This window comes from Poecilia formosa, unplaced genomic scaffold (assembly GCF_000485575.1).
Source record: "Poecilia formosa unplaced genomic scaffold, Poecilia_formosa-5.1.2 Scaffold619, whole genome shotgun sequence".
Lineage (NCBI taxonomy): Eukaryota > Metazoa > Chordata > Actinopteri > Cyprinodontiformes > Poeciliidae > Poecilia > Poecilia formosa.
Genome location: NW_006800558.1, coordinates 106,905 through 120,921, shown reverse-complemented (window position 1 = coordinate 120,921; position 14,017 = coordinate 106,905). Strand labels below are relative to the sequence as shown.

Here is a 14,017-nt window from a genome sequence, read left to right as displayed (position 1 = left end):
AGGAGGAAACAGATTCAGAGATGGAAAAAATATGAAAATAAAACTTTTAATAATGTTCAAACGTCTCATTTTATCAGTTCTTCACCAGTGTTGATGTGTTTTACTGGGACCAACCAACAGGAAGACGTTCAGCCGTCACTCAGGACAGCAGTTTGTAAAATTTGTTACAAATTATCAGCAATAATTTTTATTATTTAGCTTCTTATAGAGAAATGGATGGAGATTAATTTTTTAAACTCATATTTTAACCATATTTATAAAAATCACAGTTTCAAACTAAATATTTAGCTCATATGCTAATTCAGTGGAAGTGGATTGTCAAAATAAAAGCTGGGTCTTTATAAATCCATCAATAAATATTTAACCCTTAAAACTGATTTTACTTTGTTTTATAATCTAAATAAATGTAAATGTTGGTCAACAAAAGAGAAAAAGAAACGACGATAAAGAAGTTCACAGGACCAGCTTTTATTTTGATAGCATGTTAGCTAAGCATTTATCTCTGAGCTAGCTGACGTTTATAAATGAATGAATTCATGAACTGAACCTCCTGTAACGGCCAAATTAACCCAAATTAACCCAGTTAAACTTTAAAAATGGCTCCCAATAATCTTTGGTATTAACTTTAGTTTGATTTAAAATATTTATTAAAAAATCAAAGTCATCTGTAACCAGGTGGATATTTATTTATCTTTAAGCTAAAATAAATTTAAAGCGTCGGTGAGATCTGGACAGGAAACAGAAGAGGGGAAGGAAATCGATGTGACGCCCCACTGAGTAAATAATCCAGCAGCCGTTGGATCGATGGGCTGGATGAAGAGAAAACACGATGAAGATCATCCTCCTCCTCATCATCACAGCGAGTCTCAGAGCCGAATCGGTTCTGTTTGTTTCAGCCGGAAAGAAAATTAAAACTGGACGAAAAGAAAAACGAGTTCAGGATGTGGGATTACCGCCAGACTGATTAAACACAGGAAGTCTGATTTAATGACTTCCTGTCTGCGTAAAATCGTTTATCAGGATTTTCCATCTGAGCCGTTAAACCAGCATAAATCTCCTGTAAATCCCAGATGAAAATTATTCATGCTGGAAATAATCCCATCGGTTTATTTGAGATTTTCTGGATGACAGATCTGGGTGTTGATGGAGGAAACACCAAACCGTCTTCTTCTGTGGTTTTCCTCCTTCCTGGAGCTCCTCAAGTCTCAAACCCAACAGATAAAACTGAAATTAAGATTATTTAACTTAAACTAAAATTAAATTTAATAATTTTATTTAACTTCAACTGGGTCAAAGTTCTCCAAACAAATCAGATTTTATTATTAAATGAAAATCATTCATTTTTTTTTTCATATTTTCTCAGCTAAAAACAGATTTTATATCAACTCTCATCTGAAAATTCTTCCTGTTTTCAGTTTTAATCCAACAGATTTAGTTCACTCAGGTCTAATCCAGACTAAGTCCTGGTTACCATGGCAACAGGAGGAAACCAGACTAGTACAGAAATCTGGGATGTAACTGTGGTGAAGCTGATTTTATGTTCAATCAGCTTGCCATACAGACATGCAGCACCAGCCCTCAGAGACAGGCAGCCGGGGGCCGCGGGACCTGCAGACCACAGAGGATTTAACTAGGCCACTCAGATGGTCAGTCTAGAAGTCAGAATGTGAAGGAGTCAAATTAAAATAATTAGGTGACAATTTAAGTTAATAAAGATGATTAATATCATAATTTGGATAAATATGAACTATTAGAAAGTTTTTGTAATAAAACTGAAGTTTCTGTAAACTTGAGCTGCAGATTCTAGAAAAACTCAACAGATTCAACGCGTCATTTTTTATTAAAACAAGAAAGCTAAGAGCTGCGTGTGGAAAAGTAAGTACACCCTGTGACCCAGCAGCAGTCTCTCTGCAGGGCCAAACATTCCTTTGACTAGGCCATTCCAGCCGTTCTGCTGTAGATTCAGACCCGGCTGGACGCCCCCAGCATCACCCCTCCACCACCATGTTGAAGATTTTTCTGTGAATTATAATTTTTTTTTGCTCTAACAGTTTTCAGAAAGTCGTTGAGACATGAAACTGTCTCGTCGCCGTGACGCCGACGCTTCACGGGGCCAGAGCGGCTTCAGGATTCAGATTTCTGTCTCGGTTCTGGTTTCCGGTCCGGTCTGCTCGCCCAGGCTGACGGCCACCCGGCAGCCAGACGGCGCCGAGTCGCTCTGGAAGGTGGTGAAGGTGGGCGGCGCCCTCTGCTGGCTGCCGCCGCTCCTCCGGCCGAAACGCAGCGACTTCTGGAGCAGCGGCCGCAGCGAGTGCGCGGAGGTGGCGCGGGGCGGCGATGGCGCGGCGTGGCGGTTAGCGTGCTGGATGGTCAGGCGGCAGCGCAGCACCTGCAGGAACACCTGGCGGAAGTGACGAGATGACAGGTTGTAGAGGAACGGGTTGAGCACGGAGCTGAGGTAGAAGAAGGCGTCGGCCACCAGGTGGAGCCACGCATAGATCCAGAAATACGACAGAGACCAGGAAGACTTCGGGACGGCCGCCGTCATCAGGCGCCGCAGCTGGTTAGGAAACCAGCAGAGCGTCAGAGAGCCGACGATCAGACCTGCAGGGGGAGGCAACACGTCAACATGGCAACCAGGCAACATGGCAACCAGGCAACATGACAAAATGACAACCAGGCAACATGACAACATGACAACCAGGCAACATGACAACCAGGCAACATGACAACATGACAACCAGGCAACATGACAACATGACAACATGGCAACCAGGCAACATGGCAACCAGGCAACATGACAAAATGACAACCAGGCAACATGACAACATGACAACCAGGCAACATGGCAACCAGGCAACATGACAAAATGACAACCAGGCAACATGACAACCAGGCAACACGACAACATGGCAACATGACAACACGGCAACCAGGCAACATAACATGGCAACCAAGCAACATAACATGGCAACAAGACATGGCAACCAGGCAACACGTCAACATGACAACACGGCAACATGACAACACGGCAACATGACAACACGGCAACATGACAACCAGGCAACATGACAACATGGCAACCAGGCAACATGACAACATGACAACCAGGCAACATGGCAACCAGGCAACATGACAACCAGGCAACATGACAACATGGCAACCAGGCAACATGGCAACCAGGCAACATGACAACATGACAACCAGGCAACATGACAACCAGGCAACATGGCAACCAGGCAACATGACAACCAGGCAACACGTCAACATGGCAACCAGGCAACATGGCAACCAAGCAACATGACATGTCAACATGGCAACACAACAACATGTCAACACGGCAACATGGCAACCAAGCAACATAACATGGCAACCAGGCAACACATCAATATGGCAACACGTCACCATGGCAACCAAGCAACATGGTAACCAGGCAACATGACATGTCAACATGGCAACAAGACAACATGGCAACCAGGCAACACATCAACATGGCAACACGTCAACATGGCAACATGTCAACACGGCAACCAGGCAACATGGCAACAAAACACAGGAAAACAAATAAAACAAACTGAACCACCAATAAACCTGGTAAATAACCCAGAAATATAAAGTAACAAGGAGCAAATTTGAACAGAATTAAAGGTAAAAATTTTGTTCAAATAAAGAATAAACAGCTCCAACAAATAAATATTATTAATAATATTGGTAACACTTTATTTGACGGGGTGTGAAAAAGACTGACATGACACCGTGATAAACATGACATAAATTTGTTGTAAAAGTATTACTGATTAAACTTTACCTTTAATAACATAAACCTACATAATTTTTAAAATGCAATCAGTAATACTTTTATAACAAATTTATGTCAGATCATGATTTCTTGGTTAATGTCAAGTTGTCATAACAAAGACATTTTGAATAATGTCAACTTTGCATTAAGAGTGTCATAATTTACCAAATGACGCTTTATGACAACAGTCATAACTATTCATGAAGGCTTATTCACAGCCCGTCAAATAAAGTGTCACCATAATATTCTTATTATATTATATTATATTATATTATGGCTCCAACAGCAAGTAATCAGATTAGTTACCATGATGATACACAGCGCTACACTGTGATGTCATCAGGTCAACCGTCCAATCACTGATCAGATAAATCATCACTTTCTCCAGGTGAACGCAACAAAACATTTTTTCCTACAAAATTTCCAATTTTTCAGACTCAGAAATTTAATTCTTTTCTCTTGAAAATTTTGGAGATTAATTTTAAAATTTGTGAGTTTTTTCTTACAAATGTTTGACTTTTTAAACTCAGATTTTTTTTCTGAGATTAATGTCAAAATTTCAGGCTTTTTGTAGCAAATTTTTAAGATTAATCTTTAGTTTTGGCTGAAATTTGATCAGGATTCATTTCTTCATTTATTTGGATGCCATAAATGTCAATAACAAAAAAACGGCTCATTTCCTCCATGAGAAACGCATAATATCAGTCTTCATCAATATTTATGTGAGCATCAATATTCTAGTGTTGGTTATTGGAGTTGCTCTGGCGACCAGCAGCATCAGCAGCAAGGCGGTTTGATGGGCGACCCGGCGGCTCGGAGAATCCGCCAACAGAACTTCGTCTGCAACAGGAAGCAGAAGCTGGCGCTAGACGCTGGATTAGCATCGCTGGAGGCTTCCAATAAACGGAGGCAACAGTAATAAAGTCTGAATTGGAGACTGATGGGTGCAGATTTTTGTTTGCAGTAAACATAACGCATCTGGTGCTGCGGCGCCGGATCAGCGCTTCTGGAAGGAGATGAGAAAATGCAAAGCAGCTGATTTTCTACAAAACATGCAAAGAACCGCTGACAGGAAGAATAAGACTTACTGTTCTTAACTAATGTTGAATCAGAAACAGAAAAATGATCTCCACCATTATTTGAGGAGCTAATTTTTAACTTAATGCTTTTGAATTCCTCCATAAAAATGAATTTAGGGGAAGATATGTGCATTAAATGTTTTTAAAGTTAATAAAAACACTAACATTAGCTCCACAATTATTAGAGGAGATGAGCTTCAGAATTCATCCAGAAAAACTCATTTAGGAGAAGCTACCTGCGCTAAATGTTAGCAAAAACACTTAAATTAGCTGCACCATTATTTAAGGTGCTAATTTTAGCTTGACGCTTTTGAATTTGCCCAGAAAAATTAAAGTGGGGGAAGGTACGTACACTAAATGTTTTCAAAGTTGACAGAAACACAAAAATTAGCTCTGCTATTACTGGAGAGCTAAGTTTTAGCTTAGCATTGTAGAATTTATCCAGAAACATTTGTGTAGGGGAAGCTAACCATGCTAAGCATTTCCAAAGATGGAAAGAATCCTGAAGCGTTAAGCTAAAGATTAGCTTTTTTATTTGTGAAGTAGCAGACGTTAGCCCACCACTGTTGGCATCATTTTCCAAAATGTCCCTTCATGACATTCTTGCTCTTTGCGAGTGTTTACAAATGAATGTAATTTATGTAACTGTAAATCTGAGGGGATTAATGTAACTGAAGGAATAATGATGATTATTTGTAACTCCAGGATGCTTCAGATTTCTAAATGCTGCCAGTTCAGTGAGCCAGGTTTCATGTTCTCTTCATCTGGTCGGTATTTGCTCCATGTTTTCATTGTTCCTGTGAGCTCAGTGAAACCAGACGGTTGTATGACGCTTCGTTTCCTGTTTTCCTTTCAGCGTTGGCTCACATCTCGTCTCGGCGCTGATCTGGCTGCTGCCCAGCCGACCGACACAAAGCTCCGCTCACAGGAGTCCCTCCGCTCGTCCACTTCGCTGCTCACAGCCTCTTTATCCTGCAGATTCTCTTATTAATATTTGATCTGACTTGGCAAACCCTTGGAAGTCTCTGAACACCTGACTGCCTCTGAAAAATATTCCATCTTTGTCGGATCTTTTGTCTTCCTGTTTAATCCTCAAAGATTCGTGGCTTAGTTTAAAACTTTGTCATGTTGCTTTTGGACTCATTCTGACGTAAACCCAGAACAACTGGAGCCGTTTAGGCGAAACTCAATTAACAACGGCCACTGATGAGCGATGAGACCAATGACTGGATTTCTGATCAGCGACATCCAATCATCAACACTGATCAGGCAGATGAAGTGACAACTGGCAATTCAAAGACAACAAAGATGCCTCTTAGTCTATTTAGACACCTGATGGAGTTTCATGAGGGTTACTTTCTAGGTTATCTAGATTAGAAAATGTTGAGCGCTGTTGGAACTAGATGAGCGCAGCCTCAGTTTGAAGGCTCTAGTTCCCTAAAATGGGCCCCATCAGTGCAGGAGCGTCACGTTGTCCTCCAAACACGACGAAACTGCAAGACGTGCATCAACCCATGGAAACAAACACTGGACTCTTAGGATTCAATCCTGTTCAGTCTGTCTGCCTAGTCAAAGTCCTGTCCGGTTTGTGTGAATGCTAATCGACCTCTGGTCCTCCAAACCTCGATCTGAGTTCAGTTGAAGTGAACTCTGGTTCAGTTTGAATGTGAACGCCAAGTGGAACGGAGACCGCTCCAACAGCAGGAAGTGGACTACAGCACACGGCATTCTGGGTAAACACAACCAAAGCTAACGTGCTAACCTAGCACTAGCAGCAGAAATGGCTCCTGGTCTTTAGCCTAAAGAGAAATCCTCCAACCGCTAAAATCTGACGCCTCCATCTTGTTTCCATCTGGTGAAGAAGGAAGTTGCTCTCAGTGTCTTCAGAGGTTTTTGTGTTGTTTCCTTCAGTGGTTCTTGGTGCAGCGCCCCCACAGGCCAGGAGGGGAACAGGTTGGTTTGACTCAGAACCACAGCAGCGGGAGGTGGAGCAGATGTTCTGGTTCCAGTAGAACCGGGTCGACTGGACCATCAGGAGTCAACCACTGGTACCAGCTGGACTTTGGGTTCCTGTTCCTGTGTGTAGGACTTTATTCTCATCAGACACAGCTGAGGTTGGAGTCTGATGTAGCCAGGAGAGATGGAGTATGGATTTCTCCAGAGGTCAGAGGCCAGCAGGTTTCAGACCTTTAGGTCACATTTTGAGGTCAGGATTTGGTTTGGTGGCTTTGCACAGCAGATGGAGCCATCAGAGACCCTGACACCCTTATGACACTAGTAACATTTCTCTCTTTCGTCGCTTCTCCTTACAGCAGAAAGTAAACTTCCCACTTCTGAAGTCAAATGGTTGGGAAACCATAAACCTTAATGATTCAACAGACACTGTTGATGATCTGAATCTGAAATCAGTAACTCACCCAGGAAAATGATCGTTTGCTTCCGAGCCGCCTTCGTGGTTTCGCTCTCGTGCTTTCCGGGCCTTTCGGTCCCGTTGATGCCGTCGTCCAAAGATCCCAGCGGCTTCTTCAACACCAGGATCATCGCCCGGCACATGAAGGCGACGGAGATCAGCACGATTATGTAGAGGACAAACGCCCCGAAGATGCTAGCTCTGTACATCACCCAGTGCTCCTTCAGACTGGTGCAGAAACTCAGTTCCTGTCGGTGCGGTATGTGTCCCTGCGTTCCCGTGGCGATCAACAACGGCAAGGCAATGAGAACGGACACAACCCAGGCAAAGGTGATCAGAACCGAGGTCCGTTTGCCGCTCAGTGCCTTGTAGCGGAACGGGTGGCAGATGGCAACGTAGCGCTCGAAACTGAGTGTGGCCACGTTGAGGATGGTGGCGTAGCTGCACGCCTCAAACAGGAAGTTGTAGATCTTACAGGACGTGTTGCCGGACGCGGCTCCGAAGGGGAACCAGATGGCGCTGTAGAGCTCCACCGGCATGCCGATGAGGAGCACCAACAGGTCGGAGCTGGCCAGGCTCACCATGTGGTCCGTCACGTTTTTCTGCAGGTAGCCGTTTCGCCTCAGCACCTGCGTCACCCTGATGGTCACTGAATTACCCACAATGCCTGCAACCAGCATGAGCGTGTAGAGGACGGTCATGAAGATCTTGACGGAATAGGTGGGCTCCAGTTTGCTCCAGTCTATTCCCCCATCGGTGTTGTTGCTCTCGCTCATGATAGCTGAGTGGTGAGGTAAGATTTGTTCCAGGTATTGATTAGCTTATCAGCTCTCGGGTCACAGTCCCTCTGGACGGAACCAATGGGTCAAAACCACTGAAACCGAAGACGGGTTCCCGCAAAAATAATCCCAACTCACCAAGAAGTTTATCAGTCAGTTTTAAACTCAGATCCCAATAAGATCCTTGGTTTAAATAAATGAAGACTTTGCTGGACTTTGTTTAGTTCTCCAAACTGAACTGTGGTTCTGGTTCTGGCCTGAAGCCCGGTCCGGTCCGTCTCTGTCTGGGTAAATGAGTTTGACGTCCTGAATTCCTCTTAAAGCCGTGTGTTCATTGTGCCTGGTTCCGGCTCGGTGTGAGGCCAGCGTTAGCTCCGTTTAGCTCTCAGCGTTTCCTCCTCCCTCCAGGGCCGGGCGGTTAAACATTAAACACGTCCAGGCTTATCAGCATTAATGCGCCTCTGTTTACATCAGCGCTGAATCTCAGCTTTTATCAGACATCCCAAATCAGAGAAAACACCTGCTGCAAGATTCACACTACCTCAAACTTTAGTAAGTAACTTTTAACACATTTAAACCTTATTTATTAACACTTTGCAGCATTTCACTTCATACTGGAATTAAATCTGCTGCTTTACACAAAAGATGATCATGTTGAATAAATAACACTTATAAAACACAGAGAAATAATCTGATTAAGGTTGGAAGTCAGATCCAGAAATAATGTCCCACCATCAGAACTCTGGTCCAGTTCAATCTGGAAAACATGCTGTAGCTGCATGCTAGCTGTCAATCAATCAATCAATCAATCAATCAATCAATCAATCAATCAATCAATCAATCAATCAATCAGTCAGCACCCTTCATACTAACAGCAGCTCAAAATGCTGTACAGATCAACATAATCAAACCATTACCAACCCCACATAGAAAAACACGACTGTATGGAAAACGCAGACGGAGCAGAAATGATTCGGTTAAACTCGGGTCTGGATCGGCTCTTAAACAGAAACATTTTCTGCGGCCCTCAGGTCTTCTGGCAGACTGAGACCCAAACTGGGCCGCGATACTGGGAAGAAGCCTCACCATCAGTGAGTTCTGACTCTTGGACCTGTTACAGTCTGGTACCAGAGAACCTGAGGGCTTCATAAGCAGCTCTACAAGATGGTGCAAGACCATGGAAGATTCAAGTTTTTCTGAAGTAGAAACTCAGAAGTATTAATTTCATAATAATACTAAATATTTAGTTTGAATCTGTGACATTTACATACTAGCAAACTATTTAGCATGCTAACTAAATATTTAACATTAAAGTTTGAAAGTGTGACAGTTGCATGCCAGCTAACTACTTAGCTTGCTAAGACTTACTATGTTAGCTAGACGGTCAACTGAGTGATTTTATGTATTTTGTTGTTTGTCCAATTTTTAGGTTCACAAACTTTTAGCTTTAGCTCCATCTTTGACATGATGGGATCTGTGGTGTGAACTGATACATGTTTCAGCTGAAAAAAACTGAATTAGCTTGTTAAAATATGTTTTGCTAGCGATCCTAAATGAATAAAATATAGTAATGTCTGACTAAAACTCTTATTTCTGACAACCAGTGTGTACATTTAACTTAGATGTTTATTTAGCACTGATAAAAATGTAAAAGTGTTAGTAAGAGCTTACAGGAAGACCAAGGGGTAAGCTAATGTTAGCTCCTGTTATGATAGCATTCATAAAGCTACCAGGACGTCTTCCTAATGTTGATTTACAAGCCTTGGTCTGTTTGAAATATTTATTCTTTACTTCAGTCAAGTTAAAATAAAGTTTGGTTTTAAAGTTTAATAAACATGAAACATGCTTAGCTTAAAGTTCAGCCTGTAGTCATATTCAGTGAATTATAATATCACTAAATGTGGATTAATTCCAGTAAGTCCATCACTAATTTTTATTTTACACAGACTGATGTTTTTACGCCTTATATAAGTTAGCTATGATGATTTTCTGCTTACAGTTAATAAGAATACTAATATTTGAACACTAATACTCAGAAGTTTGAGTCATAAAATCAGTTTTCCATAATACTGAGACTGAAACAAACTGGCTCTAAGCTGACCAAGCCTCCATCCTGGGTGGGATTACTCAAAGGTCAAAGGTGACTGTGCTTTGCTAGCAGTGAGCTATGACATATTTAATTGATTTATTGTCTTATTACAGCACGGAGGCGTTTGAACGTTGCTGATAATGAGATCCCTGAAAAGGGAAGACAAATATTAGAGTGGATGTCAGTCTAGTGATAAAGAACAGAGAGGGAAGTTCAGCTAGCAGGAACTGGGCCGACAGAAAGCAGAAAACCAGAGTTTATATGAAATCCTTCCAACAGACCCACCCATCCTGAAGGAATGCTGCTCACGGAGTTTAACCCAGGCTTTCTCAGACTGCGGTCCGGCAGCGGCGCCCCCTACAGGGCCGCAAGGTACTGCATGCAAACGACCGTTTTGCTTACCATAGCATAATGTTTAAAAAATAATAAAGGAAGCTTCAGATCGGAACACAAAATAAAAGCTGAATAAAACATTAATGTCTGCAGGAATATTCTTCAGCTTCTCAGGTTACAAAACTTTTATTTATCCAGAGTTTACCGTCATCGCTGATCCGAGGCCCGGAGCTTGGATGATCTTCCTTCATTAGGAGTCAATAGCTTGTTGCGCTCAGACCAGGCGAGACAAACACAAATATACTTAAGCTAAATATTTAGTTCCAAACTGAGAAATTTGTAAACCGACATGGTGAAAATATGACTCCCCTTTTTTTATTTCTTATATCAGGCTAAGTAACCCAAACAGCGTCCTGAAGCTCCGGGACGTTTAATCAGGAACTGTGTGACTGCTCCCCCTAGAGGCCGGGATGAAGAGACACCCGGGATAACCAGGAAGTGGCCTCAGAATCAGCCTGTGATTGGTCGAGACACGTTTCCATAACAAAACACACCTCACTCTGAATTTTAGAAAGATATGTTTTAATAGTGCACTGAAGTATGAAAACAGGTTTGAAAAATAAAGGAATTATTCACAAGTTGGTTGATAAAGGGGAGATTATTATTATTAATAATATAACTTTTTAAGCCTTTTTTCTTAGATTGTACAACATCCTCAAAACAAGACAGAGAACCTGAGAAAGAAAAACCCAACCCATGATTTCACAAGCACCATTATAAAACATAAACATTAATCTTCTTTAAAATCTTCTCAGCTGAAATCACCACAGAAGAAAAAACAAAACACAGAGAAAGTGCAACGAACAAAAACCAACCAAGAAGCAAAAACATCGCACATTTAGCCGGACGAACCGAGAAGAGTCGGCTTTTCTTCTGCTGAGGAGGAGTTCACAGGAAGGAGCGATGAAGAAGTGCTTTGTTTGAGGACAGAAGTCCCAGCAGACAGGAGGCGCTGGCTGCGTTTTCAGCTTCATGTAGAGACTCAGTAGAAATCTGTAGTGATTGATAAATAAACGTGTTTCTGCTCATCTCCATTAAACGGAGGAAACTCAGAGCAATCTGAATCATTCCATTTCCTCTGAGGTTAAAGGTGAATCCATCCAGGAGAAATTAGTGTTCTGGTCCCGAGTGACGCGGCGGTTCCCCGTCACGGTTAGTTCCTTAGAGGTTCTGAGCTTCAGTTTGTTCTCCGGTCCAGATCAGCTGTTCTGGTTTCATTCGCCTCAACGAAGCAAATAAAGTTGAATTTAACCGGATGTTTGATTTTAAACTGATTTCTGAAAAGAGCAGCAGGAAGTAGAGCTGACTCAGCAGAACGACGATCCGACCCGGAACCGCTTCTGAAACCAGAACTGACGCAAAGAACCAAAATGAAAGATCAGGCTGGATGGATGACAGGCACAGGTTCAACGCCCAGGAAGCTTCCAGCCTGTTGGCTCAGCGGCTCCAAGGCTGCAAGAGAAGAAAAACTCGTCATAGATCCGTTCGTCAGGAACGTTTAACTCTCTAACTCAACATGTCACCTTATTCATCCTGAAATGGAAATATTAACTGATGATGGTTAATAAAGGTGAAGTTTTGAAATCAGAATCTCACCGTCAGAAGGACGATCACTCATCAACCGAGTGCAGAGGAATAAGGCTTTCAGTCTGTTCGTCTGACAGTCTGAGGAGGAAGAGGCACATCATCATCATCATGGCTAACAGCCTTATGATCCTCACAAATATATTAATCACTGATTTCGCTCCATATTTGGGTTTTTTACACCTAAAAGCCTGCAGGTCCTTTAATGTGTTTTTATTAACTTTGAAATAACTTGTTAATTTCTCCAACACTGGAGGCCGACTCTCCAGCCATTAGCAGCTTCAGCGCTTTCTGTGTCACAGTTACCATGGCAACGGCGTCTAAAATTGAGGAGAGAAAACGTTGAACTATGACTGCTCAGACAGCAGGATGAAGGTCTGAGCCAATCAGCTTCCGTTATCACAGTGATGATGTCAGAACGTCATCAAAGCGTCTGCTACTCAACCAGGAAGCCACTCCTAAAAAAAGTTAAAGAGCTGATGTGACCAGAACCCGGAACCGACCAGAACCTGCAGAGGTTCTTCATCAGATCACATCTGAACTCGTCTGACTTTCTTCTCCTACTGCTCTCCAGTTCGCTGATATTTCAACTGTTAACTTTTTATTTTCTCAGTTTCTTTACGTCTGCGCTGGCGTTCTGTAGGTTTTATAAAAATGCATGAGTTGCGCCTTGAAGGTGTTTGCACAGCTGAACGCTGGCCGTGGATTTCTACAACATGATTGGAAGATCAAAAAAGTACATTTTAAACAGTACTGAGTTGTTCCTCTGTACTGGCGCCCCTGGCTGGTCAGGAGGAGTTAGTCCCTCCATGACGCATTCTGAGTTCAGAATCTTCTCAATTCATCGTCTAATTTTGTGTTTTTTCAGCTTTTCCAGAGAAATTATCAGCAGATTGAAATATTTTGAGTTTGAGCAGTTGCCGTACCTCTGCGCTCAGCGCTTCCTGATCATATTTTTGACCGTTTGGGGCTGCCATACCCCTGCACTCATTGCTTCCAGATCATATTTTTGACCATTTGGGGCCGCCGTACCTCTGCGCTTGGTGCTTCCTGATCATATTTTTGACCGTTTGGGGCTGCCGTACCTTTGCGGTCAGCGCTTCCTGATCATATTTTTGACCATTTGGGGCTGCCATACCTCTGCGCTCATTGCTTCCTGATCATATTTTTGACCATTTGGGGCTGCCGTACCTTTGCGGTCAGCGCTTCCTGATCATATTTTTGACCGTTTGGGGCTGCCGTACCTCTGCGATCGGTGCTTCCTGAACATGAATGTGTAGAGGCGGCGCAGCGCCAGCAGCACTGGGTCCCAGTTGTTATAGTGGCAGAGCAGCGCAGCAATGAAGAAGGAGAGGAAGACGGGAACGGCTCCAGCAAAGAACAGCCAGGAGAACCGGACCTGCAGAGGAACCAAAGTTAGACCAGAGCATGGAGAGGAATCAGGGGTCAGAGGTCAGGATTCAGGGGCTGACCTTCTGCAGGCAGATATCTGCCAGGATGGAGAGCGGGATCGTGAGGCTGAGAGCCAGAGTCCCAATCAGAGACGACGTCAGGAAGCAGCCCCTGCAGAGGCAAACACGTCACTCATCCCGACCTGATCCGAACGCACTCTGACCTCTGACCTCTCACCAGAGCCACAGGAACTCAGACAGGACGGTTCCGATCAGGCCGTTGATCAGGATGTAGGTCCAGACCAGCTGGCTGGGGAGCTCAAAGGCCTCGAAGCCGGAGAAATGGAGCAGCAGGAAACCGGGCCAGAGCAGCAGCAGGTTGAAGAGGCCCACGAATCCTGAAACACACACACATATATTTATAGAAAAAAAAAACACATTCTCTCTCTCTCTCTCTCTCATCCTCTGAGCTCGGGTCCTCTACCAGAGGCCT

General features: G+C 43.2%; 2 protein-coding genes and 1 long non-coding RNA gene across 4 annotated transcripts in view; all 3 read right to left on the bottom strand.

Annotated features, from left to right (window-relative positions):
- Nucleotides 1-1,353: 1,353 nt before the first annotated feature.
- Nucleotides 1,354-10,654, bottom strand: gpr39 (G protein-coupled receptor 39). Its single transcript, XM_007541604.2, has 2 exons — nt 7,296-10,654; nt 1,354-2,604 (listed from the first exon to the last, which is right to left on the bottom strand). Exons 1-2 carry the CDS (start codon nt 8,062-8,064, stop codon nt 2,132-2,134), a joined length of 1,242 nt encoding a protein of 413 aa, XP_007541666.1. The 5' UTR covers nt 8,065-10,654; the 3' UTR covers nt 1,354-2,131.
- Nucleotides 4,871-14,017, bottom strand: part of LOC103130263 (solute carrier family 35 member F5) — a 15,770-nt gene continuing 6,623 nt past the window's right edge. The window contains exons 11-16 of one of the 2 annotated variants that reach the window (XR_001660219.1): nt 13,763-13,922; nt 13,606-13,696; nt 13,378-13,532; nt 12,146-12,214; nt 11,442-12,001; nt 4,871-4,882 (exon numbers count right to left, since the gene is read on the bottom strand). Coding sequence is in view for 1 of the 2 variants with exons in the window: in XM_007541603.2 (XP_007541665.1) it covers nt 12,160-12,214; nt 13,378-13,532; nt 13,606-13,696; nt 13,763-13,922 (461 nt within the window). In the remaining variant the exon portion in view is untranslated. Of the gene's footprint in view, nt 4,883-11,053; nt 12,002-12,145; nt 12,215-13,377; nt 13,533-13,605; nt 13,697-13,762; nt 13,923-14,017 lie in introns of those variants that run through there. The other variant, XM_007541603.2, reaches the window with a different exon arrangement.
- On the bottom strand, nt 12,246-13,371 carry LOC107834426 (uncharacterized). Its single transcript, XR_001660220.1, has 2 exons — nt 13,272-13,371; nt 12,246-13,218 (listed from the first exon to the last, which is right to left on the bottom strand). It is a non-coding gene; the product is annotated as an uncharacterized LOC107834426 (long non-coding RNA).